General features: G+C 38.7%; 2 protein-coding genes across 2 annotated transcripts; both read right to left on the reverse strand.

Annotated features, from left to right (window-relative positions):
• Nucleotides 1–3328: 3328 nt before the first annotated feature.
• On the reverse strand, nucleotides 3329–19869 carry LOC139855109 (heat shock 70 kDa protein 3-like). Its single transcript, XM_071844359.1, has 4 exons — nucleotides 19860–19869; nucleotides 18170–19563; nucleotides 17918–17985; nucleotides 3329–3401 (listed from the first exon to the last, which is right to left on the reverse strand). Exons 1-4 carry the CDS (start codon nucleotides 19867–19869, stop codon nucleotides 3329–3331), a joined length of 1545 nt encoding a protein of 514 aa, XP_071700460.1.
• A 2442-nt stretch (nucleotides 19870–22311) lies between these two features.
• LOC139855110 (PH, RCC1 and FYVE domains-containing protein 1-like) lies at nucleotides 22312–26084 on the reverse strand. The gene is made up of 4 exons (XM_071844360.1): nucleotides 24093–26084; nucleotides 23555–23701; nucleotides 23096–23457; nucleotides 22312–22489 (listed from the first exon to the last, which is right to left on the reverse strand). The coding sequence occupies exons 1-4, from the start codon at nucleotides 26082–26084 to the stop codon at nucleotides 22312–22314; spliced, it is 2679 nt and encodes an 892-aa protein (XP_071700461.1).
• Between the last annotated feature and the right edge of the window lie 839 nt (nucleotides 26085–26923).

Here is a 26923-nt window from a genome sequence, read left to right on the forward strand (position 1 = left end):
CTCGTTTAATTCGTAAAATTATTTTAAGTTTAATGGTTGTAGCGGTGAAATTTAACACGCGTCGAGTAGGGAGATAAGGTCCGTGAAAGTTTACAGTGGGTGTTGGGTTTTGATTTAAATTAAAAATTAAAATTTATAGTTTATACCCCCGATGATATGTATAAGTTGAATATCTTTGAGGGGGTGAAGCGAAATTTCATAGTGTGAAAAGGGGTGGTGGGACGAAACCTTTTTGGCCTGGAATGACATTAAGTTCCATGGCATTTAGTATATAGTGGATAATTGCCTTAAGAGTCGTCGTTAAGGTGCGTAAAAATTTGTACTATTCAATAATCGCTACATTAAAGTCAAACGTAACTGCTGTATAAAAGTTATTTATGCATCTTAATGACAGTCCTTAAGACCGTCGTTAGCATTTTTCTTTATTTTTTACACAAGTTCTTGAAAATTCTGTTACTAAACAGCTTATAAAAATTTAAATATAAACTACAATAAGCTAGCATACAGTGTATGTCAAACAACGATTCTCAAATTTCATGTCATTAAGCAATTTGAGAACCACGCAGGCTTGCGTGAGTGATCACTGAGTTACTCGATTAAGCACACCACTTGGGTTTGAATCCTGGCAGAGCCAGTTCATTCAAAAAAGGAGTGTGACTAGAGTGTACACTTTGTGTGCAATTCACCCTGTACCAGATCTCGCGCTCAAGGGGCTTGATTATCCGAGGTTTTTACCCTGTATGGGGGAGTCAATGTACTCGCTCATAGGGAGTTTTCGAGCTAATCCAGAGAAAACAATTTGAGTAAGGTTTCTTGAAAAATGCCTTTTAAAGTAAAAACTATTATTTAATAGATAGGATATCACTGGGATACATTGCTAAGATGCTGTCAGGTAGGCGTTCCGTCATTATGCATTTAGGCATTTCGTCGTTACACATTTGTTACATTTGTTGAAGAAGCTGCCATGTCAGCCGTGTATACTCTTAATGGGTCTTGTGTGTTTGGTAAACCCATATATGTGGAATGACCTCGTAGGAAAGTGCAGGTATCATCCGGCAATCACGGGGTGCTTTCGGGTTCAAAACTTCATTGTTGTGTCTCTATAAATGTTGCCATTACTGGATAAATGGAGTGTTCGGTACTGATTGTTGACTCACTCCTTTTAAAGATGAAAAGGTAAAGAATTTTTTGATTAAACATAAGGTTGTTGTTAGTCATATAAGCCATTTCGGTTTATTTGCTTGTGTTTGTGTTTGCGGTAGTTCGGTTGGGGTAAATAAGATTATTGAGTGTGGGAAAGATGAATTCGCTTTAGCCATTCCGTTTGTTGATGTGGAGTTGACTTTTTGTCGTTTTACTTGGATCGAGGTCAAAGGTGTCTCGGCCACTTATTTTTCGGCCGCTAATGCTAAGGTTATTGGGGGTGTTTTAGACGAAGTTATAGCTGTGGCTAAATCCTCGGTCATGTTGGGTAACATCGGTTCTTTATTCTTGTTTATCAAGTCATCTAATGTGAAACAAATTCACGAATTGATTAGTGTTGATATTAAAGATCCGGAGTGTTCTAACTTTCAAGTTTGGGCATCTGAGATTAACGATTTGGCTGTGTTAAACCAAGCTCTTTTTGATGAGTTTGATAGCGATATGTTGGGGGACATTAACCAGGCGATTTTAATGGGATCGGGTTGTAATCATAGGGTGGAAATTCCTATTGTGTACGAGATCGTCACGCCCTTAATGAATAAGGTTACACCTTATTCAAATCACTACGAGAAGACTAAAAAAGTGGTTGATGTTGCTTGGCCGTCGCTTGGAGGCGGGGTTTCTTGTTCTGATTCTAAATTTAAGGGTGTTAATGGAGAACCCTTTAAAGGTGAAATTCGATTTGGTTCTTTAAACTTTGGTGATGCTAGTGAGCCTAAAAAGAATTCTGACTATGGTGTAGAAGATGGTGCGTTGAAGCAAGTGGACCCTGTTTATGTTGGTGAATCTAGTCAGTCTTTGAAGTTGAAGGCTGTTTCTCATGTTAAGTTCAAGGTCATTGAAGTACAGGCTAATTCTTGATGTGTTGGGACTGAGCCTGTTAAAAGTCCGTTAGTGGTTAGTATGGATCCTGAAATTGAAGATGAGGCGCCAATATCTTCGTTTATTGATAGGATTGGTAAGTTGATTAAGGAGAAGAAGAGAAAGAAGGTGATGGTTTCGGGTAATCGCGGTGAAGCTAATGGTCCCAAAGTTGTCATTGGGTTAAAGAAGAAGGCGTCGAGATTTAATGGGAAAGACGTGCACATTGAGAGTACTTTTTCTCTTAAAGATAATGCCGACGACATAGAATGTGGAGAGGAGATATAGAGGTCTTTCATGGAGTCCAACGATGGGGGTTCTTTCGGTGCCGAGCATATTGGTTTTTTTCAACAATTTAAGGATCAAGGAATGCCTTGGGTTCCCGAAAAATGTATAGGGAGTTCCTCGTCTAATGTTGTTTCATACAATTTTGAATCCCGTGGTGGCAAAGGGATTCATATCGACAAAATTGATGGTTTCACAAATCGACCAGACAAGAGGAATGGTACAAGCCTTCTTAATTCGGTTATTTTTCGTTTTATGTCTTTGTTGTTGTTATTTATAATTGTTTTTTCAAATAGCATTTGTTAGATTGGTAGTTTGTATTGATTTAGGTTTTGGAAGTCAAGGTTTGGCTCGGTTGGAGTGAGTGTCGACTTGTGACGTTTACTAGTTTCAAGCCTTCCCGGTCTCTTGTCGTTGTACGTTTCATTTAGGATCTTCATTTTCCGATGAAGATCTCATCTATATAGTTTTTGTTATTTTGCCCAAAAAAAAAAAACATTGCTAAGACATCTACAATCAAATGTTTTTTTTTTTTTTTTATGTTAGTAACATAGAAACATCATAAACAAGTTGGTGCTCCACATCTGAGTTTAGGTACTAAACATGTCTTTAACATCAAATGAACATAACGCATAATTTCTCTAAACATGTCTCTATACATGACCCAACTTTTTATAAGGGGGTAAATCATCTGATCTAGTAACTTGCACCAAAATTCTCCTTCGAGTTTTCAGCCATTAACGAGACCAAATATACTATTTGCTTAAATAGAGTATGTACAGTTCTGTCACGGTTCATATTCAGGCCCATAATCAGCACTAATACCAACTTCTTGCATATCGTAAAGTGCCTAAGCACTAATACCAACTTCTTGCATATCGTAAAATTAACCGAACTACGTAGACTTTGATGGTTCTGAGTTAGGTTGCAATCGAGATGCAGATGACGTGGCACCATTATTTGATGACTTAGATGGAGCTTACTTCTTGAACATCCTTTCTTTGTTTTCCTTCCACCACTCTTCAGCCTGTTGCGCTACGAACCTTCTTTTACTGCAAATAACAAAAAAAAAAAAAAAAATTATGATCAACTAGTGTGACTTAAAAACTTGCACAAAGGTAGCAATGTCTACCCAATTACATATAGATGGGTTGATTTGGGTTGTGTTTCAACTCTAACGGGTCAAATAGATTCAGCTTAAAACTTTTACATAAAAAAAGGAACATGTAAAATCGGTTATGCAGGTCAAATGAGTTAAAAGTCAACCAAATGTATCTAAATGCATAAAGCACCATATATAGATTTAGTTTCTACTCAAGAAAGGAACTCTTAGTGTAATATAATACTCTGTTGTAAGACCCGAATATTTATTTTGTATACTTGTTTATAAAAGACATACGAGAACGGGCTTCGTTTAATATTTATATTTAGTTAAAAAGCAAAAGAACCTGAAACTAACTACTTGCGCGCCGCGCGGGTCTGGTGCGCGCCGCGCCGAATCGCGCTGACAGAATCCTTTGTTTTTAATTATTTTAAATGAAGGGTAATTTGGTAAATTCACTTGGGGCCAGATTTGTGAGCCATATCAGTTGGTTTAGATCCAACTTTGGATCATTTCACATCCATTCATCATCTTCATCCATTCTTAGAGAGAGAGAGAGAGGTCTAGAGAGAGATTTGAGGTTTTGGTGAAGAAGAAGCTCGAATCGTTCAAAGTCCCGGGTTTTAAAGTTGTTCCTTTCGTTCCTAGCTACGTTGTGGTGGTATTGGTAAGCTCAAACTCCGAATTTCATTTATTTGATTTGATATTCAAGTTAGGGTTTTGAGTTAAATTGTTGTGTAACCCTTTTAGGTGATGAAATGGGTTTATGGTGACTAGTTATTCTTGTCACTTGGCGGGTTTTGGGTTGGATGACGATTTGGCCTTGATTAGGCTTTGGTTTGGAGTTTAATCACTAGGTATAGTGATTATTGAAGTATTGGAACCCATTTAGGGTATTATGGTTGACTAATTGTGACTTTGGGTCAAATTAGGGTTCGGTGGTAATTATGACCCAATTGGCGATTTAATGATGTTTATAAACTTAAAATGGATTAAGTTGAAGTATAGAACCGAGTTAAATGTGTTTAGGTGTCAAAACTTGTAAAGGATGAGATTTTGACCTTTATGGGTCAAAATTAGGGTTTAAGTGTCAAAATGGGTATGACACGTGTTTAACACTTGAGTTCGAGTTTAATTGACATATTGGGACCATTCTCACTTGTGTTAGTGATTATGGGTTAGTTTGGGCACGGTTTGTGCTTGGAAGTGCATTTGGGTCGAAATTGCACTAATGGTTGAATTGGGTTGAATTGTGAATCCACTCTAAGTGTAATGTTGTAATTGTGATAATGGATTAGGTATTTCCCATTGGCGACTTGCAGATTACTTGGAAGCACTCTTCAAGACTTCAAGGTGAGTGATATTATCCTATGTACATATGTATGTGTAGGATGGGTGCGGGTCGGGTGGAGTGATTCTCGGCTATAGAGCTCACTTCACATGTAGGTGGACTTGATGGACTTTTGTATAAGTCCAATTGGCACGGTTGTGCGTTTGGTTGACCATCTTTGGCGAAGTACACGTTCGTGTGTACATTATCACACGTGATTGTGATTTGGATGTTGTAGCCCCGATGTGGTGGATTTTATAATCCCGTGACCGTGGGTTTGAGTTGGAGATGTTAATCGCGTGTGGTTTCGGATTCACGATGACGCGTGTGGTTTCGGTCATCTTATCAAATGAATCTCGTGTAGTTCGGATTCATGGTGACTCGTGTAGTTCGGTCATCTTATTGAGGTAGTAATCTCGTGTGGTTTCGGATTACTGAGGCTCGTGTAGTTCGGCCAACCTCGATGTTGTGAAGATAGTAATCTCGTGTGGTTTCAGATTACTAAGGCTCGTATAGTTCGGCCAATCTTCATTGTGGTTTTTGGTTCTCGGTATTTGGGTTAAGGGGTTAACCTTGTGCGTTTTATATATTGTTATATTTATTGACGTGTTGTTGTGTTGTAGCTAACCCTTCGGGTGTAGCTATTTGGCGTTGTTCACATCGTTGTGGGTGAACTCATATTTATTGTTGTATCTTTAGCTCGTTGCTTAGATCGTACGGTACGCTTAGTGTAGATGCTTTATACTTGGATGCTTCGGTATGCGGTATTTGTTTTATGTGGCGTGTCCATTTTATACATATATATGTATGTAGTATATTATCATTCACTAAGCGTTAGCTTATCCTCTCGTTGTTGACTCTTTTTATAGATTGCATGCGGATGGTGGCTCGGGTAAGTGCGGGGACTAGAAGACTTGCATAGTTGCTTTAGAGACTCGCTTTTGGATTTATTAGGATTGGGTAGCGTATTCCCAATCGCCATGCTCGGCTTTGATTTGTATTAAAAGTCTTATGGTCGAACTTTATATTTTGGTACTTAAAGGGTAATTTGGGTCAATGTGGGCCCCGCTTCGTAAACTTAATTTTATTAATGGAACGCGCTAGTTTTTATATATTGAAAATGTGGTTAAAAGCGATTTGTCTAAATACGTCGGGAACTAGTCAATCTTTTTCGCATTTAAAAGTCCCGGGGACAGCCCGTTTTGGCGCGGCGCGCCAGGTAGGGGGCGCGGCGCGCGGGTATGCTGTTCAGGAAATTTTTTTTTATTTGTACATTTTAACGGGGTTTTTCCATGGATTGGTTTGGGTTGTTACATCTGTGTAATCATGTTTACTACACAACAACTAGAAAACAACCTGATCCAAACTGTTTTTGACTATTACCCCGAGATTGGATTGTTACCCATCACACTCAACCTGCCCATTAAGCCACATTTATGAACAAACTAGGATTCAACATATAAGTTAGTATAGATTCTAACGTAACTCTAGAAGTAAGTTATGTCAGCGTTACACGAGATACTAGATACATTGTGCGCATCAAAAGGCAAGACTATCACAAATCTAAATGTGATGTCTTATGACGTACCTGAATCTAACTCGCTTGAATATTTTGGAGCCATTTGAAAGTAAAACCAGATTTACGTATATGCCAAGTTCAAATTGTTCAATTACTTCTTTGAAGACGAATATATTACATGACATGACATGATCTTCTGTTCTCCTTCGCCAGAAGCATTGGCATCATAAAGGATAACCTATATGAATTACAACGGCAGTGACTAATAGAAGAGCGAAAAACTTGATGCATATTAGCTAATTAGCTAATGAATGAAAAATTAAGAAATTGAGCTGCATACAACATTGAGATTAAACCGTCCCAACATAGCCCATTGGTTGAAGTCTTGATAGGTCTCATGTTCGAACATCACTTGTAGCATATTTTGGGGTTGGAAACGGTCAGGAGATAATACAGTTGGTGTTGGACGGTGACATATTTTACACATTTAATATGTGTGGCTGAATTATTGAAGCAAAGAAGTCAAGTATCCTATTACTTTAGTGGCCACCTACCATGTTTGTTTTGACCACATGTTTGTTGCAGCTTATTTACATTCGTATGAATCAATGGGTAGATGGCATGCATGCATGAATTCAACTATAAAAGGAAGGCTGTGGAGCTTCATTCTAAGCATCCCAAAATCATTTCTTTCTTTCATGTACTAAAAGAGTTAAATAGAGAGTTTGTGAGTAATCTCCTAATTACAAGAGATATAAAGATTAATGTTTATCCTTGTAATTAGAGAGAAGTGTAATTCCTATTATTCTTATTAGTGAAGCGTTTCTTTCCTTGCCTGTGGTTTTTACCCTTTTGGGGTTTTCCACGTTAAATCTCGGTGTCCTATTATTGTCGTTATTTCAATTATTACTAGCGGTTTGCTATAATTTGGTGTCGCTTTTCTCAACAAGTGGTATCAGAGCTAAGGTTCTAATATCTAGTGTGTATTAATCTACTTATCGTATGCTCTGTGGTTGCCACAGGAGTGGATCGTCCACATCAGAAAATAAGTAAGATTAATTTCACTCTATAAAAGTTCTCGAGTACTATTTCTCAAAAAAATAGTATTGTCGAAAAGAAGATTGTGATTATAGTAATGTCTACGAAATTCGAAATTGAAAAGTTCAACGGGAGTAACTTCTCGTTATGGAAACTAAAGATGAAAGCCATCCTGAGAAAGGATAAGTGTTTGGCGGCCATCAGTGGACGTTCCGCCGAAGTCACTGATGAAGAATGGGAAGAGATGGACGGCCAGGCTATCGCAAATCTTCATCTGGCACTAGCATATGGCGTTTTGTCTAGCATAGAAGAAAAGAAGATGGCGAAAGAGATTTGGGATCACCTCGTAAAATTGTACGAGACCAAATCACTCCACAACAAAATATTCCTTAAGAGGAAACTTTATGCGCTACGAATGAATGAATCTACTTTAGTTAATGAGCACATTAATTCTTTGAATACTCTATTTTCTCAACTCGCTTCATTAAGTTGCAATATAGAGCCAAAAGAACGTGCTGAACTTTTACTTCAGAGTCTACCTGACTCGTATGATCAACTCATTATTAACTTAACCAATAATGTCCTCTCGGAGTATCTAGTCTATGATGAAGTTGCGGCTGCTATTCTAGAAGAAGAAAATTGGTGCAATAACAAGGAGGACAAACAGGCCGGTTCACGACAAGTAGAGGCCTTGGTGGTGTCAGGAGGGAGATCAACGGAACGTGGCCCAAGTGGGAGTCACATTCATGGTAAACCGAAGTCTAAAAAGAAGAAGACCTATACATGCTACAATTGTGGCAAGAAATGTCATCTGAAGAAGGATTATCGGAGTTTAAATAACTCTAATCCTCAAGGAAATATCGCAAGCATTTCAGAAGATGGGACTGCTTTGATTAGTGAAGCAGTGGTAGCAAATGAAGGCAGAAAGGCATTTGTTGATGTCTGGTTATTTGACTCAGGGGCTACTTTTCACATGACCCCTAGAAGAGAATGGTTCAAACAATATGAACGTATCTCAGGAGAATCTGTATACAGTTGTAGTGATCACAAACTAAAGATCATTGGAATTGGAGATATCATTCTGAAGATGCACGATGGTATAATTCGTACTATTCAAGGTGTACGACACGTGGAGGGTTTGAAGAAGAACTTAATGTCTTTAGGATAATTAGATGATCTTGGTTGTAAGATGGAGATACAAGACAAGATCATGAAAATCATGAAAGGCGCAGTTGTACTTATGAAAGGAGAAAAGGTGGGTGCTAATCTATACATTCTGAAAGGTGAGACGGTACGGGAAGCGGAATCATCCATTGCTTCGAATAGTTCAAATGATAAAGCTGCTATAACATGGCATCAAAAGCTTGGACACATGTCTGAACAAGGTATGAAGATTCTTGTTGAAAGAAATCTTATTCCTGGTCTTACAAAGGTATCGCTACCTTTTTGTGAGCATTGTGTAATCAGCAAGCAGCATCGCCTGAAGTTTAACACATCAAATTCTAGAAGTAAATTGGTTCTAGAATTGGTTCACTCTGATGTGTGGAAAGCACTAGTTCAATCCCTAAGAGGAGCAAAGTATTTTGTATCATTTATTATTACACTAGGAGATGTTGGGTGTACCCAATCAAGAGAAAGGCGGATGTGTTTGAAGTTTTCAAAGTTTACAAAGCGCGGGTTGAACTTGAATCTGGTAAAAAGATCAAGTGTTTAAGGACTGATAATGGAGGAGAATACACTGGTGATGAATTTGATAAGTTCTGCAAACAAGAAGGTATCAACAGGCAGTTCACGATGGCATACACTCCTCAACAAAACGGAGTGGCAGAGCGGATGAACAGAACCTTATTAGATAGAACAAGGGCGATGATGGCAACTGCAAGCTTAAGGAAATCATTCTGGGCAGAAGCAGTAAGTACTGCCTGTTACGTGATAAATTGGTCACCATCAACTGCAATTGAGTTGAAATCGCCGATGGAGATGTGGACTGGAAAACTAGTTGATTATTCTGACCTTCATGTATTTGGAAGTCCTGTGTACGCAATGTACAATTCTCAAGAAACGACAAAGTTAGATCCAACGTCCAGAAAGTGTTTGTTCTTGGGGTATGCTGATGGAGTTAAGGGGTATCGTTTGTGGGACCCCACATCCCACAAAGTAGTCATCAGCAGAGATATTGTCTTTATGGAAGACAAAGATCTTGAAGATGTTAGCACTTCAAAAGAAACTACACCGATACAGGTTGAAAATGAATTTCATAAAGATTCTTCTGAAGCAGTACCAGAGCACAATGAAAATTAAGTAGTCATTGATGAAGCTCCAGCGACTCGTATTTCTAATCGGGAACGAAAACGTCCAGGGTGGCACTCAGATTATATTATGGAAAGCAATGTTGCATATTGTCTTCTAACAGAGGAAGGAGAGCCAACAACTCTTCGCGAGGCACTGAATCATTCAGATGCATTTCAGTGGATGACAGCTATGCAGGAAGAAATTGAAGCTCTTCATAAAAATAAAATATGGGAACTTGTGCCATTGCCAAAAGGTAGAAAACCTATTGGAAATAAATGGGTGTATAAGATCAAGCGAAATGGAGATGATCAAGTGGAGTGGTATCGTGCAAGACTGGTGGTTAAAGGATATGCTCAGAAAGAAGGTACGGACTTTAATGGAATATTTTCTCCTGTAGTTCGACTTACGACAATTCGAGTAGTTCTAGCGATGTGTGCTATATTTGATTTCCATCTAGAGCAGCTAGATGTGAAAACTGCATTTCTTCATGAAAATCTTGAAGAAGAAATTTATATGCTTCAACCAGAAGGTTTTGAACTACAAGGAAAAAGAACTTGGTTTGCAGGTTAAAGAAATCTCTGTATAGTCTCAAACAGGTGCCGAGATGTTGGTACAAGAGATTTGATTCTTTCATAATGAGCCTTGAATATAACAGACTTTATGCAGACCCTTGTGCATATTTCAAGAGGTTTGGGGACAATGATTTTGTCTTTTTGCTATTATATGTAGACGAATGTTGGTTGCAGGCCCCAACAAAGATCGTATTAATAAGCCGAAGGCTCAATTGGCCAGGGAGTTTGAAATGAAAGACTTGGGTGCCGCAAACAAGATTCTAGGGATGCAAATTCACCGAGACAGAGATAATAGGAAGATTTGGCTTTCTCAAAAGAATTATTTGAGGAAAATCTTGGAGCGTTTCAATATGCAAGATAGTAAGCCAATCTCAACCCCACTTCCTACTAATCTCAAGTTATCCTCCATTATGTGTCCTAGCAGTGAATACGAGAGGAAGGAGATATCTCGTGTACCGTATGCATCAGCAGTGGGAAGTTTAATGTTCACAATGATATGTACGAGACCAGACATTGCACATGCAGTGAGAGTAGTTAGTCGGTTCATGGCGAATCCTGGTAAAGAGCATTGGAATGCGGTAAAGAGGATCCTTAGATACATCAAGAGAACCTTAGATATTGCATTATGTTATGGGGAACCGGAATTTATTGTCAAAGGGTATGTTGATTCAGATTATGCAGGCGATATCGATAAAAGTAAATCAACTACTGCATATGTTTTCACACTTTGTGGTGGAATAGTAAGCTGGGTTTTAAAACTGCAGTCAGTTGTAGCCACGTCAACAACAGAGGCAGAATATGTAGCAGCTACTCAAGCTACTAAAGAGGCAGTATGGTTGAAGATGTTGTTGGAGGAACTCGGGCACAAACAAGAGAATATCACTATATTTTGTGACAACCAGAGTGCCTTGCATCTTGCAAGGAATCCGACATTTCATTCAAAGACAAAGCATATACGAGTTCAGTATCACTTTTTTCGTGAGAAAGTGGAAGAAGGAACCGTGGATGTGCAGAAAATTCATACTGATAATAATGTGGCTGATTTTCTAACAAAGTCAATCAACAAAGACAAGTTTATTTGGTGCCGTTCCTCATGCGGCCTAGCAGAGACGTAAGCAACATCATTGGCAAGGAAGGATTATCGTGTGAAGATTGATTTGGTAACAATCAAATCTTCAAGTGGGAGATTGTTAGACGGTGACATATTTTACACATTTAATATGTGTGGCTGAATTATTAAAGCAAAGAAGTCAAGTATCCTATTGCTTTAGTGGCCACCTACCATGTTTGTTTTGACCACATGTTTGTTGCAGCTTATTTACATTCGTATGAATCAATGGGTAAATGGCATGCATGCATGAATTCAACTATAAAAGGAAGGCTATGGAGCTTCATTCTAAGCATCCCAAAATCATTTCTTTCTTTCATGTACTAAAAGAGTTAAATAGAGAGTTTGTGAGTAATCTCCTAATTACAAGAGATATAAAGATTAATGTTTATCCTTGTAATTAGAGAGAAGTGTAATTCCTATTATTCTTATTAGTGAAGGGTTTCTTTCCTTGCCCGTGGTTTTTTCCCTTTTGGGGTTTTCCACGTTAAATCTCGGTGTCCCATTATTGTCGTTATTTCAATTATTACTAGCGGTTTGCTATAATTCGGTATCGCTTTTCTCAACAGTTGGACCACATACATTTGAGTAGAAATAATCACCCTCCCCAGAGGAGGTATGTTTTGATCAGGGAAAACTTTATCCGTTTATCCATTTCGTTTATAAAACCTTGAGACTAATATAATATTTACCTTTAAAGGTTTCCATCGGGGATCGTTGTTTAATATTTTATGGATAAAATATGTTAGGAAGAGGGGATCGGCTGGACGTTGGGAGATACAAATTTGAGAGAAAAACAACTCTATTACTCACAAGAATAGATTTATAGAGTATTACAAAACTCTTAAAAAAAAACTCTCAAAACTCACACACACTATCTTGGTTGTGATTACACTTCTCTGAGTGATTTGGGATGATTTACAACTGAGGTTTGCACCTCTATTTATAGTAAAAATTCTATGGCAGTGGAATGGTGTGAACGGAGAAGGTTGGCGGCCGTCATCGTTATCAACTTTGCTACTTCCATATGAGTTGTCAAGGTTTCCTACTTTGAATATCTAGAAGGTGGGCTTCTAGATTGTAGGCTGGAAATCTTCAATTCTCCCCCTCCAGCCGAATCCACAAACATTCCAGTTATGTCTCTGCATAACTCCAACTTCTCTCGAGTCACCACCTTTGTTAACATATCCGCAGGATTCTCCTTTATATGGATCTTCACTAGTCTCAACAGTTGTCGATCAATTACCTTACGTATCCAATGATAGCGAATATCAATATGTTTTGTACGGGAATGGTACATGGAGTTCTTGCTCAAATCTAGAGCGCTCTGACTGTCACAATGTACCTTGTACTCCTTTTGCTTGATTCCAAATTCTTGGAGATAACGCTTTAACCACAACATTTCTTTTCCAGCTTCTGCGGCAGCAATATACTCTGCTTCAGTTGTGGATAATGCAACACACTTTTGTAGTCTTGACTGCCATGAAACAGCTCCTCCTGCAAAAGTGTAAATGAATCCTGAAGTAGATTTCCTACTATCAGGATCTTCGGCCATATCCGTATCTGTATAGCCTTCCAAGATTGGATCAGCTCCCCCGTAACAAAGACAAAGATTCGTTGTACCTTTAAGATATCTGAGAATCCATTTTACCGCATTTCAATGCTCTTTCCCGGGGTTCGAGAGAAAACGACTCACCATTCCCACTGCATGAGCAATATCGGGCCTTGTACACACCATTGCATACATCAAACTTCCAACTGCTGAAGAATATGGTACTGAAGACATCTCCCCGATCTCTTCCTTGGATGAGGGACAAGAACTCTTGCTTAACTTGAAATGGTTGGCTAATGGAATGCTAACAGGTTTGGCATTGTTCATATTGAAACGTGAAAGCACTCGTTCAATATACTTCTCCTGAGATAGCCATAACCTTTTATTCTTCCTGTCTCGGGTTATCTGCATTCCCAAAATCTGTTGAGCCTGTCCTAAGTCTTTCATGTCAAAAGACTTCGAGAGTTCCTTCTTCAGCTGGTTGATCTTCGTTGCGTCTTTCCCTACGATCAAAATATCGTCTACATATAGTAGAAGAGCAACGCAATTTCCTTCAGAAAACTTCTAAATGTAGACACACTCATCTGCTGCAGTTTTCCTGTACCCTTGACTCACCATGCACGAGTCAAACTTCTTGTACCACTGCCTAGGTGCCTGCTTCAAATCGTACAAACTTTTCTTCAACTTGCATACGAGGTTATCTCCTGAAACCTCAAAACCTTCTGGCTGCTCCATGTAAATTTCTTCTTGTAAATCTCCATGAAGAAAAGCTGTCTTTACATCCATCTGTTCAAGCTCCAAGTTCATACTTGCGACTAATCCAAGTATGACTCTAATTGAAGTCATCTTGACTACCGGTGAAAATATCTCATCAAAATCAATCCCTGTCTTCTGTTGGAATCCTTTGACTACAAGTCGTACTTTGAATTTCTCCACTTTTCCGATGCCATCCTTTTTCACCTTGTACACCCATTTATTTTTCAGTGCCTTCTTTCCGCGTGGAAGTTCTACAATCTCATAAGTTTGATTTTTCTGCAGAGAATCCATTTCATCCTGCATTGCGAGCAACCATTTTTCTTTATCCTTATGAGTTACTGCTTCATGAAAACTCTCCGGTTCTCCATATTCAGTAAGTAGAAGGTACTCGGATTCTGGATATCTACTCGATGGAATCCGACCTCGTTCAGATCTACGAACTTCTGGAATATACTGAGGAGATCCACCATCATCTTCGCCTTGTGATGGTCCTGGAACGTCTGACAGATGGGGTTGTGGCTCCCCCTGCTCAGCACCGTCATTTTCCTCATTTTCTTCTACTTCTGGCATTTCTTCCTGCACTGAAAATTCATTTCTCATGAATGATTCCGTTGTTGCCTCTGGCACCTGAGCAGCAACATTTGACTTCTGAGATATTGTGGGCTTTTCAATATCTTCTATTGTCTGGCTTTCATGGAACACCACGTCCCTACTTCTGATCACCTTTTTCTCCTTTGGATCCCATAATCTGTATCCAAATTCTTCATCTCCATAGCCTATGAATATGCATGGAGTGGTCCTTGCATCCAGCTTCTGCCTGAGCTCCTTGGATACATGTGCGTACGCCAAACATCCAAATACTCTTAAGTGAGAGTATGATGGATCCTTTCCAGACCAAAGTTTCTTCGGAACTTCAAAATTCAGTGGTACTGATGGAGATCGGTTGATCAAGTAACATGCGGCTCTGACTGCTTCTCCCCAGAATGGCTTTGGCAGCTTAGCCATACTGAGCATGCTCCGAACACGTTCCATGATTGTTTGGTTCATTCTTTCTGCTATACCATTGTGTTGAGGGGTACGTGGAACTGCCTTCTCATGTCGGATGCCATATGATCTGCAATAGGCATCGAACTTCCTGGAAGAGTATTCACCGCCGTTGTCGGATCGAAGACACTTTAACTTCTTTCCTGTCTCACGTTCTACCATGACATGGAACTGTTTGAAGTAATCGAAAACCTGGTCCTTCGTCCGCAAGAAATATACCCACACCTTTCGAGAAGCATCATCGATAAACGTTAGAAAATATCGATTGCCGCTAATTGATTTAACCTCCAAGGGACCGCAAACATCAGAGTGCACCAGACTGAGTAACTCTGATCTTTTCGTTGAAGAGGAATTAAACGAGACTCTATGCTGCTTACCAAACAGACAATGATTGCAAGGATTTAGTGCAGCGTCCTTGTCTACATTGATAAGCTCCTTCTTTATTAGGGTAGACAACCCTTTCTCACTCATGTGACCGAGTCTCTGGTGCCATAAATTTTGTGAAGCCTCCTTTTCTGCAACATTAATACTGTCTGTGCAGATCTTCACATGAGTTTTGTATAGTGTGCCACAAATGTGTCCTCGAGCGACTATCATAGCGCCTCTTGACAATTTCCACGTGCCTCTACTGAAATGACTATCATAGCCCTATTTGTCGAGAGCTACTCCAGAAAGTAAATTCAGCCGAAGATCTGGCACATGGCGGACATCCTTCAGAGTGATTGTGCTCCCGGAACTTGTCTTTATCTTGACATCACCAATTCCGACAATCTCAGCGGAACTGGAATTTCCCATCTTCACAGCTCCAAAGTCACCAACTTTGTATGTTGTGAAGTATTCCTTATATGGAGTCACGTGGTAGGAAGCTGCAGTATCTACCACCCATTCTGTTTCTTCTCGTGAGACGTGAATGCATGTCTCATCATTGGTTGAACAATAAGCTACATCACCAGGGACAGTCACTAATGTTTCTCCACCCTTATTCTTCGGTTGTAAACTGCTTTGACTTTGTTCCTCTTTCAATCTATAGCAGTTCTTCTTCATATGTCCCTCTAATCCACAATGATGGCATTTATATATTGGTTTTCTGCCATCAGCTGACCTGCCCCTGCTCTTGCTTCTGCCTCTCCATTTATTTTTGCTACTCATTCGTTGTCTCCCCTGATTCTCTGTGACAAAGGCATGGGTCTGATCTGTGCCCATGTCTTTTCTCCTTGCCTCTTCACTGAATAGGGCATCCTTGACCATTGACATGGTAAGTTTGCCATTCGGGGCTGAGTTGCTGAGTGTTACTACCAGCGTTTCCCAACTATCGGGAAGGGAACTAAGTAGTAGTAGCGCCTGAACTTCATCGTCAAGCGGCATCTCTACAGACGATAACTGGTTGACTAAGCTCTGGAACTCACTGGTATGCTCGGCAACTGAAGTTCCACTTTTGAGCTTCATGTTGACTAAACGCCTCATCATCAGGGCTTTATTTCGAGCAGTCTTGGCCTGGTACATGTCCTCCAACTTTTTCCAGAGGACATATGCGTCTGTCTCTTGTGCAACATGGTGGAAGACACTATGATCAATCCATTGATGGATCTGACCAATAGTTTTTCGGTTTGATTTCTTCCACTCTTTCTCTTTGGCAGAATCAGGGTTTATACCCTTCAATTCAATAGGATCGAACAAATCCTTACAGCTGAGGAGATCTTCCATCCGAGGTTTCCACAACGTGTAGTTTGTTGATGTGAGCATAATCATAGCTCCGGAAGATGATGTTGACTCTTCTGTGGACATTATCACCTTAAAAATAATTTTTCAACACAAACGGGGTTGAATTGTAGAAAACAGAGATCACCGTTACGTCTGGAACGGTTGAAAATGGTGGAATAGACACTTCGCGGCTTAAATTCCACTTATGGGGCAAAATTATAATTTTCTAAACTTTCAGGGACCAAAAATGAATTTCTGAAAATTTCAGGGACCAAATTGTAAAATTTCAGAATTGCTACAGTACTGCTACAGTACTGCTACAGTGACTTGCTACAATGCCGCCAGCTGCTACAGTGAATTGTACAGCGATCGTCTTCTCCGGCGAAAATTCCGGCACCGGTCGTCTTCTCCGGCGAGATTCCGGCGAGTTGACCAAACTTTGACCGCGTTTTCTGGGCTCGTTATAACTCCGTTTAAGTCGCTGTTTTTTGCGTTGGACTCGGTTCGTCGAGACGAATCCAATGGTACACTCAAAATTGAATTTTGAGAAAACTTCTGAAGACCCAAAAACTCAACCAACGTCTCTAACCAAGCTCTTGATACCACTTGTTAGGAAGAGGGGATCGCCTGGACGTTGGGAGATACAAATTTGAGAGAAAAACAACTCTATTACTCACAAGAATAGATTTACAGAGTATTACAAAACTCTTAAAAAAAAAAACTCTCAAAACTCACACACACTATCTAGGTTGTGATTACACTTCTCTGAGTGATTTGGGATGATTTACAACTGAGGTTTGCACATCTATTTATAGTAAAAATTCTATGGCGGTGGAATGGTGTGAACGGAGAAGGTTGGCGCCCGTCATCGTTATCAACTTTGCTACTTCCATATGAGTTGTCAAGGTTGCCTACTTTGAATATCTAGAAGGTGTGCTTCTATATTGTAGGCCGAAAATCTTCAAAATATTGTAGAGCAAGTGACAAAAAAAGACGTAAAGAAAAAACATTCGAGGAGTTCAAAGGTGATCACAACAAACCAATTAAGGTTCCACAACACAAACACATTGATAGGAACCTAAACCCAAAGGAAGAGCCTAGCCCAAAAGACATGTCTAGTGGTTAGGAGAACCCCTTAGGCTTAAGTACCCTCATGTAGTTTCCTACATGACCAATGTGGGATTGTATCATTGCACACCCCATCAAGTGCCGACGTCCTCGTTGGCCCGTTGGGTGCTCGTTGGCCCACTCTAGGTAGCTCTCACTCGGGTTTTTTTTTATTTCGCTAGGTCGCCCCTCCCACAACGCACGTTGGCCCGTTGGGTGCTCGTTAGCCCACTCTAGATGGCTTTCACTCTAGACTTTTTCGCTAGGTAGCCCTTTTCTAGGTCGCCTCTTCCGCTATGCGTGGTGCCCACTCTAGATATTCCAGGTAGCTCTCTCCTAGGTCGCCCCCTCCGAAAACGCGGCCTCTCAATGAAAGCACCAAATGATAGGAACCTAAAACCAAAGGAAGAGCCTAGCCCAAAAGACATGTCTAGTGGTTAGGAAAACCCCTTAGGCTTAAGTACCCTCATGTAGTTTCCTACATGACCAATATGGGATAGTATCACACATAGACTCTGATTTCATCACACAAATTAAACTCAAGTTGTAATCCAACATAACATGTAACTAGAACTAAAATCCTAACTCAGATACAAAAGGAAAAAAAAAACAAAAAACAAAGAAAAAAAAGATAGAGTAAAAGTTTCATTCTTGATAACCACCTTATATATTCCTATATACAAGAGAAATCAGAAATACATTATTCTTGCTCGTCTCTGTTACGTATTTCTTCATGTGATGTGATGGTTGAAGAAAAGAAATGTCCACTGCCAGCATTCTACTTGTTTTTTGACCCGTGGATATCAGCTCGGTCTCGAGTACGATAATTCCATTTTCATCTATATTTAAGCCAATGATTACATCCTGTGTGAAGGCAGGGGATGGTGGAATACCATCTAGATCAACCGATTCAAGCAAGAAGTTTTCATCTACGTTCATGCTCTCACCCTGATATACTTCAACTAATAGAGTTTGTCGATTTTCGGGGATTATCCAGTAGTCACGCTTCATGACGGTGGGTATCGGTGTGTTCCTTGGGACTATAACACTCATTTCATTTTCAAGAACCGGTATGCCAAGAGACAGAGGAGTCACATCAAATAGTATCAAATCCTTCACCTTTTCATTACCATTACCATTACCACTCAAGTTTGATGCCAATACTGCTGCACCATACGCCACAGCTTCATCCGTGTTGATGCTCTTGCAAAGTTGTTTCCCGCCAAAGAACTCTCTCAACATTTCTTGTACCTTTGGAATCCTTGTAGACCCACCAATAATAACTACATCATTAACATCCTTCTTGTCCATATTCCCATCTGTCAAACAGTTCTTCACATGCTCAATGCACTTGGTAAAGTAACCAACATTTAGCTTCTCAAATTCTGCCCGGGTGATTTTCATTGAAAAATCAACTCCGTCGTATAAGGAATCAACTTCAATTGATGTTTTAGTTGTTGACGACAGATCTCTCTTTGCTTTCTCACATGCAACCTTCAACTTCATCATTGATTTTGCACTAGTACTCATGTCCTTGTTTTCTTTCTTCTTAAATTCTTCTACACAGTGTTTCACCAATTCCTTGTCAAAATCTTCACCACCCAAATGAGTATCACCGCCCACTGCTTTAACAGTAATATTGTTGCCATCCTTGCTTATATTAAGAAGAGACACATCAAATGTCCCTCCGCCCAAATCAAAAATTAAAACATTTCTCTCTTTGTCAGAATTACCCTTATCTAGACCATAGGCAATTGCTGCTGATGTTGGCTCGTTAATCAACCTCAATACCTTGAGGCCCGTTAGTTTAGCAGCAGCCATGGTTGCCTGTCGTTGGTTGTTATTAAAATATGCAGGAACAGTAATCACCGCATCTGTGACTGTTGTTCCAAGGTAGGATTCAGCAGCCTCTTTTAAATGTTTTAAAATCGCTGAAGATAAGTATTGTGATGAAAATTCCCTGTCCCCATATTCATGTTCAAATACAATAATTGGCTCCTCTGCAGACCCTTTCTTTACCTTAAAAGGCCATAACTTCATGTCCTCCTGTACTCTACTATCACCAAATTTGTTTCCGATTAGACGTTTAACGTCTGAAATTTAGTAAAACAAATAGAGGTTAGCGAATTCGAACACAAAATTACTACAATATATAACTTGACAAAACTAACTGGAAAAAGCATGACAATTTTTTGGGTAAAGGGGATCAACCGGTGAATATAATAAATGATGCCAAACAATTACATGAGGAGTTCAACACTACACGAGTAAGCTCTATAGTCTAAAAATAAGCCAAAACAACCAAACCTAGCAAAAGCTAGAGACAACCAACATGGGCTGCAACCCAAAAAACAACAAGCCAACCCTAACATGAACAAGATGATCATACAATCTGCCATTTAGACCTTAGCTTCCGCACTATATCCGAGTCCTTGAAATTCAAAGACATTAACTTCATGCGAACCGTAGAAAATAATTTTGAACGCTTGATCTTCTGACAAAAGAGGGGTTAGACACGTTTTAGTAACTTTCAGGCATTGTTCGTTTCTCATTTATGTAAAATTTATTTTCTCTTTTTCAGATGGCATACTCTGTATTCTTACCATTGTATACAGTTTATCATCTTTCATCCAATAGTAAGTCAAAGATTGAAAGCAGGTAATGGTTTGTAAATAGAAGACTGACTGATCACTTAAACCCATCTTAGTTACTTTGAGACCATGTTAATTCCATGATTGGTATATCTAATAGTAATAAAAGTAGCTATATACTGTTTTTATTTTTGTCTACATTAAAAGACTACCTTATAATCCAAAATTCTAAATTCAAGATTCATCATCATCATCATCATCATCATCATCATCATCATCATCATCATCATCATCATCATCATAAGAATAAGATCGAATGTAAGTAACAGCAATATAAAAACATCAAATAATGAAAGGTAATTGATCAACTTACCAAAACCGGTGTTTTTAGGATTTCTGGTGTTTTGATTTTTTGCAGCCTCGCCTACCAAGAGGTCTGTGCCATCCCACGCAACACATGATGGAGTAATCTTGTTACCTTGTTCATTAGGAATTATCTCAAAACGATTGTGCTCATCAAACCACGCAGCAACACACGAATTTGTTGTTCCAAGATCAATGCCAACTGCAACTGATTTGGACGACATATTTACAAAACAATAACAAAAACTCGCAGTCCTAAATCCTAATGTTTTTGACCTTATTAAATAAACATAACAAACCTGGCTTTTTTGTTAAATCAAATAGCGGTGACGATGATGCATTTATTTATATTGATGATATACATAACTGTGTCGTAATCCGAATCCCAATCCAACTATATCTTCTATCTATCTAATCTATTCGAAGTGTTTTGACTTTACAAACAAATCGTACAAACGATAAAGCCAAAGCCCAAACCCACGTCTAACTCTGATTTTTATACTTTCCGGTTCTGACTCAGTCAATGTATCTATGATTTTTAGCTTTAACTAGGAAGGATTGTTATTTTTAATAATTTGATTTGATTATCAAATAATATAAGCATATTTCAAAAAATTCTTACCATGTTTTTAAAATGCCTTTCTCATAAAGACAAAATTACATGGATAATTAAATTAATGTGGTTTGTACCAAAATTGTTTTTATAGTCAAATAAAACTTTTGTATGCAGATAGTTTTTGTGGTTTGCACATGGAAAATCCAATTCACTAACGTCGTCAATTTATTTCGTTCAAATTTAGCACGTGAGTCGTGCGATGCATGTGAGACAACGTCTTTTCATTTTCCAACTCTTTCACCGTCTTCTCCATTTTCTCCATCTTCTTCATTCACTTCACCTTCATTCATCCCGAAAAATCAAACAAAACACAATTAAGAAAAAAATTGGGACTTCGCATAGATCTCAACAAAAACCCAATTAAACAAAACATCCATTGGGACTGCGAGGTTGGTAGTTTATCTAGAGCGCGGATGCCTCCTAAAGAGTGACAAGGGTGTGCGAAGGTCCGAAACAAGAGATCAAAGTGATATTTCTCCTTTTTCTCAATAAGTCGACGGTGGTACAAGCATTGGCGGAACATTGTGGAGACGAGGCGGGGCACCCGCCCCCAGCTGGATATTTTTTTAAAATAAAATTTACACTAAAAAAATAAAAAAATTTATTAAAAAAAAAGGTTTTTTAGTGCGCGCCAGCTGATATTAAAAAATTTAATAAAATATTAAACCAGCCACATCTGTGGTCGGGTTCAAGTTCCGCCACTGGGTACAAGCCATGATCCCAAGACTTGTTCGCATGTTTCCGAAACTTGTTCGCAAACACCAGATCAACATGTGGCTCTCTCATCAGACATGGCTATGCTTACCATATTGCAGTATAATGGGCAAGATCTCCTACGTTGTATACGTTCTTGAAAATTTCTTCACTAAACAGCTAATAAAAATGTAAATTTAAGTTACCGTAAGCGAGCATAAGCTCGTTTGTTAAACATAGTAATTCTCAGTTGGTTCCAAGACATCTACAATCAAATGGTTTATATTCAAGTTAGTAACTTAGTAACTTCATATATAATTTTGTGCTCCAGTGTATTTTTGAGTTTAGGTACTTAACATCAAATGAACACAAAGCAAAACATCTGTAAACATTGTCTCTACACAAGACTTAACTTTTTCATAAGGTTAAATTATCTGATCTAGTAACGTGCACTACAATTCTTCTTCAAGTTTTCAGCCGTTAAGGAGACCAAATAAGCTACTTGCTTAAATGGAGTATGTACAGTTCTGTCAGTTCATATTTGGGCCCATAATCAACACTAATACCAACTTCTTTACTTATGTAGACGTTGATGGTTCTGAGTTAGGTTGCGATCGAGATGCAGATGACGTGGCACCATTATTTGATGACGTGGCACCATTATTTGATGACTTAGATGGAGTATACTTCTTGAACACCCTTTCCTTGTTTTCCTTCCACCACTCTTCAGCCTGTTGCGCTACAAACCTTCTTTTGCTGCAAATATAAAAAAGGAAACATTATGATCAACTAGTATGACTTAAAAGCTTGCACAAAGGTAGCAATGTCTATCCAATTACATATAGATGGGTTGATTTGGGTTATTTTTCACCTCTAACGGGTTCTACCAAAAAGTTTTACTTCAAAAAATGAACATGTTAATTCGTTATGCAGGTCAAATGAGTTAAAAGTCAACCAAATGTATTAACATGTTAGATATACCCTCATGTGCCAGCCATATGATTAGTTTTAACGGACATATTTAACGAACTTTAGGATCAAGGACTGTACGCGCAAGAAGTGTAAACCACAAGGAGTGGCCAAGCAAGAAAAAAGGTTTAGGGACTGAGCGTGTAATCTGTACAAACAACACGGACTGCTCGAAAATTATGTCTTTATTTTTTACTCAAGAAAGGAACTATTAGTGTAATATAATACCCTCTGCAATCATGTTTACTACATAAAAATAATAACGCGTCAAAAGACTTTTACCCCGTGACTGGCCTATTACCCAACACGCTTAACCCGCCCATAATGCCACCTCAATGAACCAACTAGGATTCAACTTATAATTTAGTATAAATGTGATATCTTCTGAAGTACCTGAATTTAACTCGTTTGAATATTTTGGACCCATTTGAAAGTAGAACTAGAGTTACATACACGCCAGGTTCAAATTGTTCAATTACTTCTTTCCTTTCAACGTTTTGCGGATACCTAGGAACTCTCACGACACTTGTGCTCGGTTGACTTGCAGATTCTGCATTTGCATCAACCGAAGATCGTTTTTGCGCAGTGGCTTTACCTTTTTCATCCTTATATTTCTTCTTATTTATGATTTTGCTGGATGACGCAATCTGAGTTGGCAGATCAGATTGCAAAAAGTCATCAACTTTGGACGTTAACGCCTTAAACGTTTCATCCTCAGTTGTTTCAGGAGGCATCTTCTCTGTTAACTCTTTTAACTGACATAAAACATTAATAAAACAAGCTCCATCATTTAATATTTTCAAATTTATATAACTTATTGCGTCTTAAATAGCCTGTAGAATTTTCGATTACCTGAGATTGAACACATTTGAAAACATCGACAGCAACTAGACACTTTGCAGTGCTGTCAGATGCCAGCTCAGCAGATTCTTGAGCGTAGGATTGAACTTTTCTAATCTCTGCATCTTGACGGTCAGTCTTCTTTTTTAAACTTTTCACCTAACATTGAACAAAACAAAGCATAATATGTCAATTTTCACCTAACATTGAACCAATTCTTGTTCTAACTCAGTTCATACAACTGAGTTCGAACCAGTTCTTGTTCTAACTCAATTCAAACAACTGGTTCGGACTCATTTGAACTGAGTTAGAACAACAATTGGTTCGAACTTGACTTAGAACAACAATTGATTCGAACTTGAGTTAAAACAACAATTGGTTCGAACCCAGTGATTGGGTTCGACACATATTTTTACTGGTCATCAAGGAATAAAAGCACATTATTTGGAATTTGAAGATATAATGGCACGTTCGAACCAATGGTGTATTTTGACAATTCTTTTATAAAGAAAGTGTATTTTTGTTAATTTCCCGAAATAAGCAATCGTACTTGGGTCTGTAACTTGGACACTTCTTGGTTCAAAAGCTCATTCGACTTCTTTAAACTTTCCATTACACCCCTCGAGAACATAGGAGAACCAGAACATTGAGGACTCGGTCTTCTCGTGTATGGTGACGCAGGTCTCGTGTTAGTCGACATAGGTAACGGTGGAGGTTGCGGTTGAGGCTGAGGTGGCGGTTGTGGCGGCGGAAGAAACGGTGTCTGCATCTGAAACGACGATGACGGGCCACCAGGTTTCGCACCATTATGAAATCCGCCCAATGAACTTGGAAATGTAATATCTTTCAATTGTTGTGATGATGGAATTTGTGATGCTCTTGATGATGAAGCATAAGAACCGGATTTTGGCCCGTACATTGCTGACATAATCTCAAGATATTTGACCGGTTCAATATTGGGTGACATCAGCAGTCTCGAAGTTCTCCCGGGCCCACGATCTTTCCTACCGCTATCCGGATTACTAAATCTCCTATGATAATTCTGAATACTGTTATTACCAACATCTTCAGGCTTCTTCAACAGTTTCGTGTAGCACAAGTCACACACACGATGCGGTTTACCTGGAATCGGAGCTTGCGCGGCTTTTAACGCCTTTCTTGAACTACAAGCATGACAATGTACAAGACCACAGTTATAACAATTATGTCTTTTTCTAGTGAAACCGAACGCTTGTTTACACCCCGAACAAACCGATTGATCAACCCCAGACACCCATTTATGTATGCATATACTCGCAGTATAACTTGCACCACAAGATACACTTTTAACATGCCTATCTTTTAAAGATTCAACTAAAGTTGGCGTTTTTCGATCTTCATAATCCCCGTGTCCTAATCTTCCATTCGCACCCATTCCCCAAGTGTAAATTTCACTTCTTGATGTTAAACAAGCAGCATGGTAGGCCCCACACGCGATTTCTTCGACAAACTCACCTACTAATTCATCTTGTACTAAAGCCGGAACTTTTCCATCAGATTTTGGGTTACCCAATTGACCATACGAAGTACTACCAAACGAGTAAACATGTCCCGAAGTCGTTAAAGCTAACGTCATCGTATGTCCACACGCAAGTTGATGAAAATTGTAATCGATAAGAGCCGAAATACACGTCGGTTGCAAGTAACTATCTTTGTTACCATGACCCAATCGATATTTTTCCCCATCACCCCATGAAAACAGTTTTTTGCTAGTCGAAATCCCGCCTTGTTGATTCGCGATTTCTATAATCGCAACTGTATGCCAAACTCCACATGCAACTTTTAACACCTTTAACCCTTTTAAAGACTGCACTTCTTTTGGGAATTTTACGCTTTCGCGATCACCATGACCTAAAACACCAAATTTACCATCACCAAATGTAAATAACTTACCATCAACAGTTGCTAAAGCTGTATGCCACGTGCTACAAGCAACTGCAGATACAACAAGTCCTTCGAGTGGGCCCGAAACTCGTTTCGGTATCCAATGACTAGTATCGGTCCCATGACCAAGTAATCCAGCATTGTGGGACCCATCTCCCCAAGTATATAAATCCCCAGCTGTCGATATAGCACAAGTATGAAACTCGGCACACGCGACATAATCAACGTTAGTCACTGCAAGAAATTCAACAAGACGTGGTCGACCAAAGTCTTTTTCGAACCCATGTCCGAGTCTACCTCCAGATTCTTCACCCCAAGTAAAAAGCTCACCTTGTTTCGTTACTAAAGAAAAATGGCGGACCCCACAAGCGATTTGTTGGACGTCGATAACTACGTTTGATTCTAGAAGCCTAGGATACATAATGTCGGTTTTCGATGGAAATGTGTTTACGGATCCATCGGTTGAAGTTACATCGGACCAAACTTCACCCCATAGAAAAACATCTCCTAATGATTCGATGTCATCATGTCCGGAAGCAGTATGATTTGATGTTGAACAACTAGGAGTACTTGAAACACTAATCCTGAAACCATCTGCTGCACTTGTTCTTATTTGCATTTTTGCACCTCAAAATGTCACACAACTGTAATGATTATTTCAAAAGATTGTGTTACACTCAGAGCACCAAATACTACAAAATAAATAATCTCTTTCTGCATATATATAAAGCAAAACAAACATACTCACATTGTCAAATCGTACAAGTACAAGTTAATATTAATTTTTGACATTAACATTAAATTGCCTACCAAAAAACCTACACTCCATATACACAAGAGTTACTTATTGTCTGAAAACATTTTAAAATAAATAATTGATCTTCACATAATCAATATTTCAATATTAAATCTTACAATAACTCACAATTTTCTACATCTCAAGCATATGCCATTGGAAGGAACAAATATGATCAGGATCACCATTTATACATTATATATTCACATTTAATAATAATAATAATAATTAGATAATTAATAATAATAACAATAGTATGATGTAATCATAGCAATTATTTACCTTTTCTTTTAGGCAATCTTAACCTTAAATTCTTCGCAAATCGGTTGCCTGAAAATCTTTATAAGATGTGAATTGCAGAATTTTAAGAATATTCAACTGATTGGAAAGAAATGTTTGTGGAGAGAGGTTGAAGAAGAATCGAAAATTTGGGAAAAATGTTTGCAGCTCAAACAAAAGGAACCAATTTTGGCGGGGGCTTATTTGCCCCATTTCTTATTTATTTATTTATTTTGTTTACCCTTATAACAATTTATCGTATTTAATTTAATTATTTAATTTATTTATTTATATCTTTGTATTTCTAATCAATACATATACATATTAATAGGGAGATGATTCTTACACACACTTTTTTGATCCTCACACACCAATTGAGCATT

Source organism: Rutidosis leptorrhynchoides, chromosome 6 (genome assembly GCF_046630445.1).
Source record: "Rutidosis leptorrhynchoides isolate AG116_Rl617_1_P2 chromosome 6, CSIRO_AGI_Rlap_v1, whole genome shotgun sequence".
NCBI lineage: Eukaryota > Viridiplantae > Streptophyta > Magnoliopsida > Asterales > Asteraceae > Rutidosis > Rutidosis leptorrhynchoides.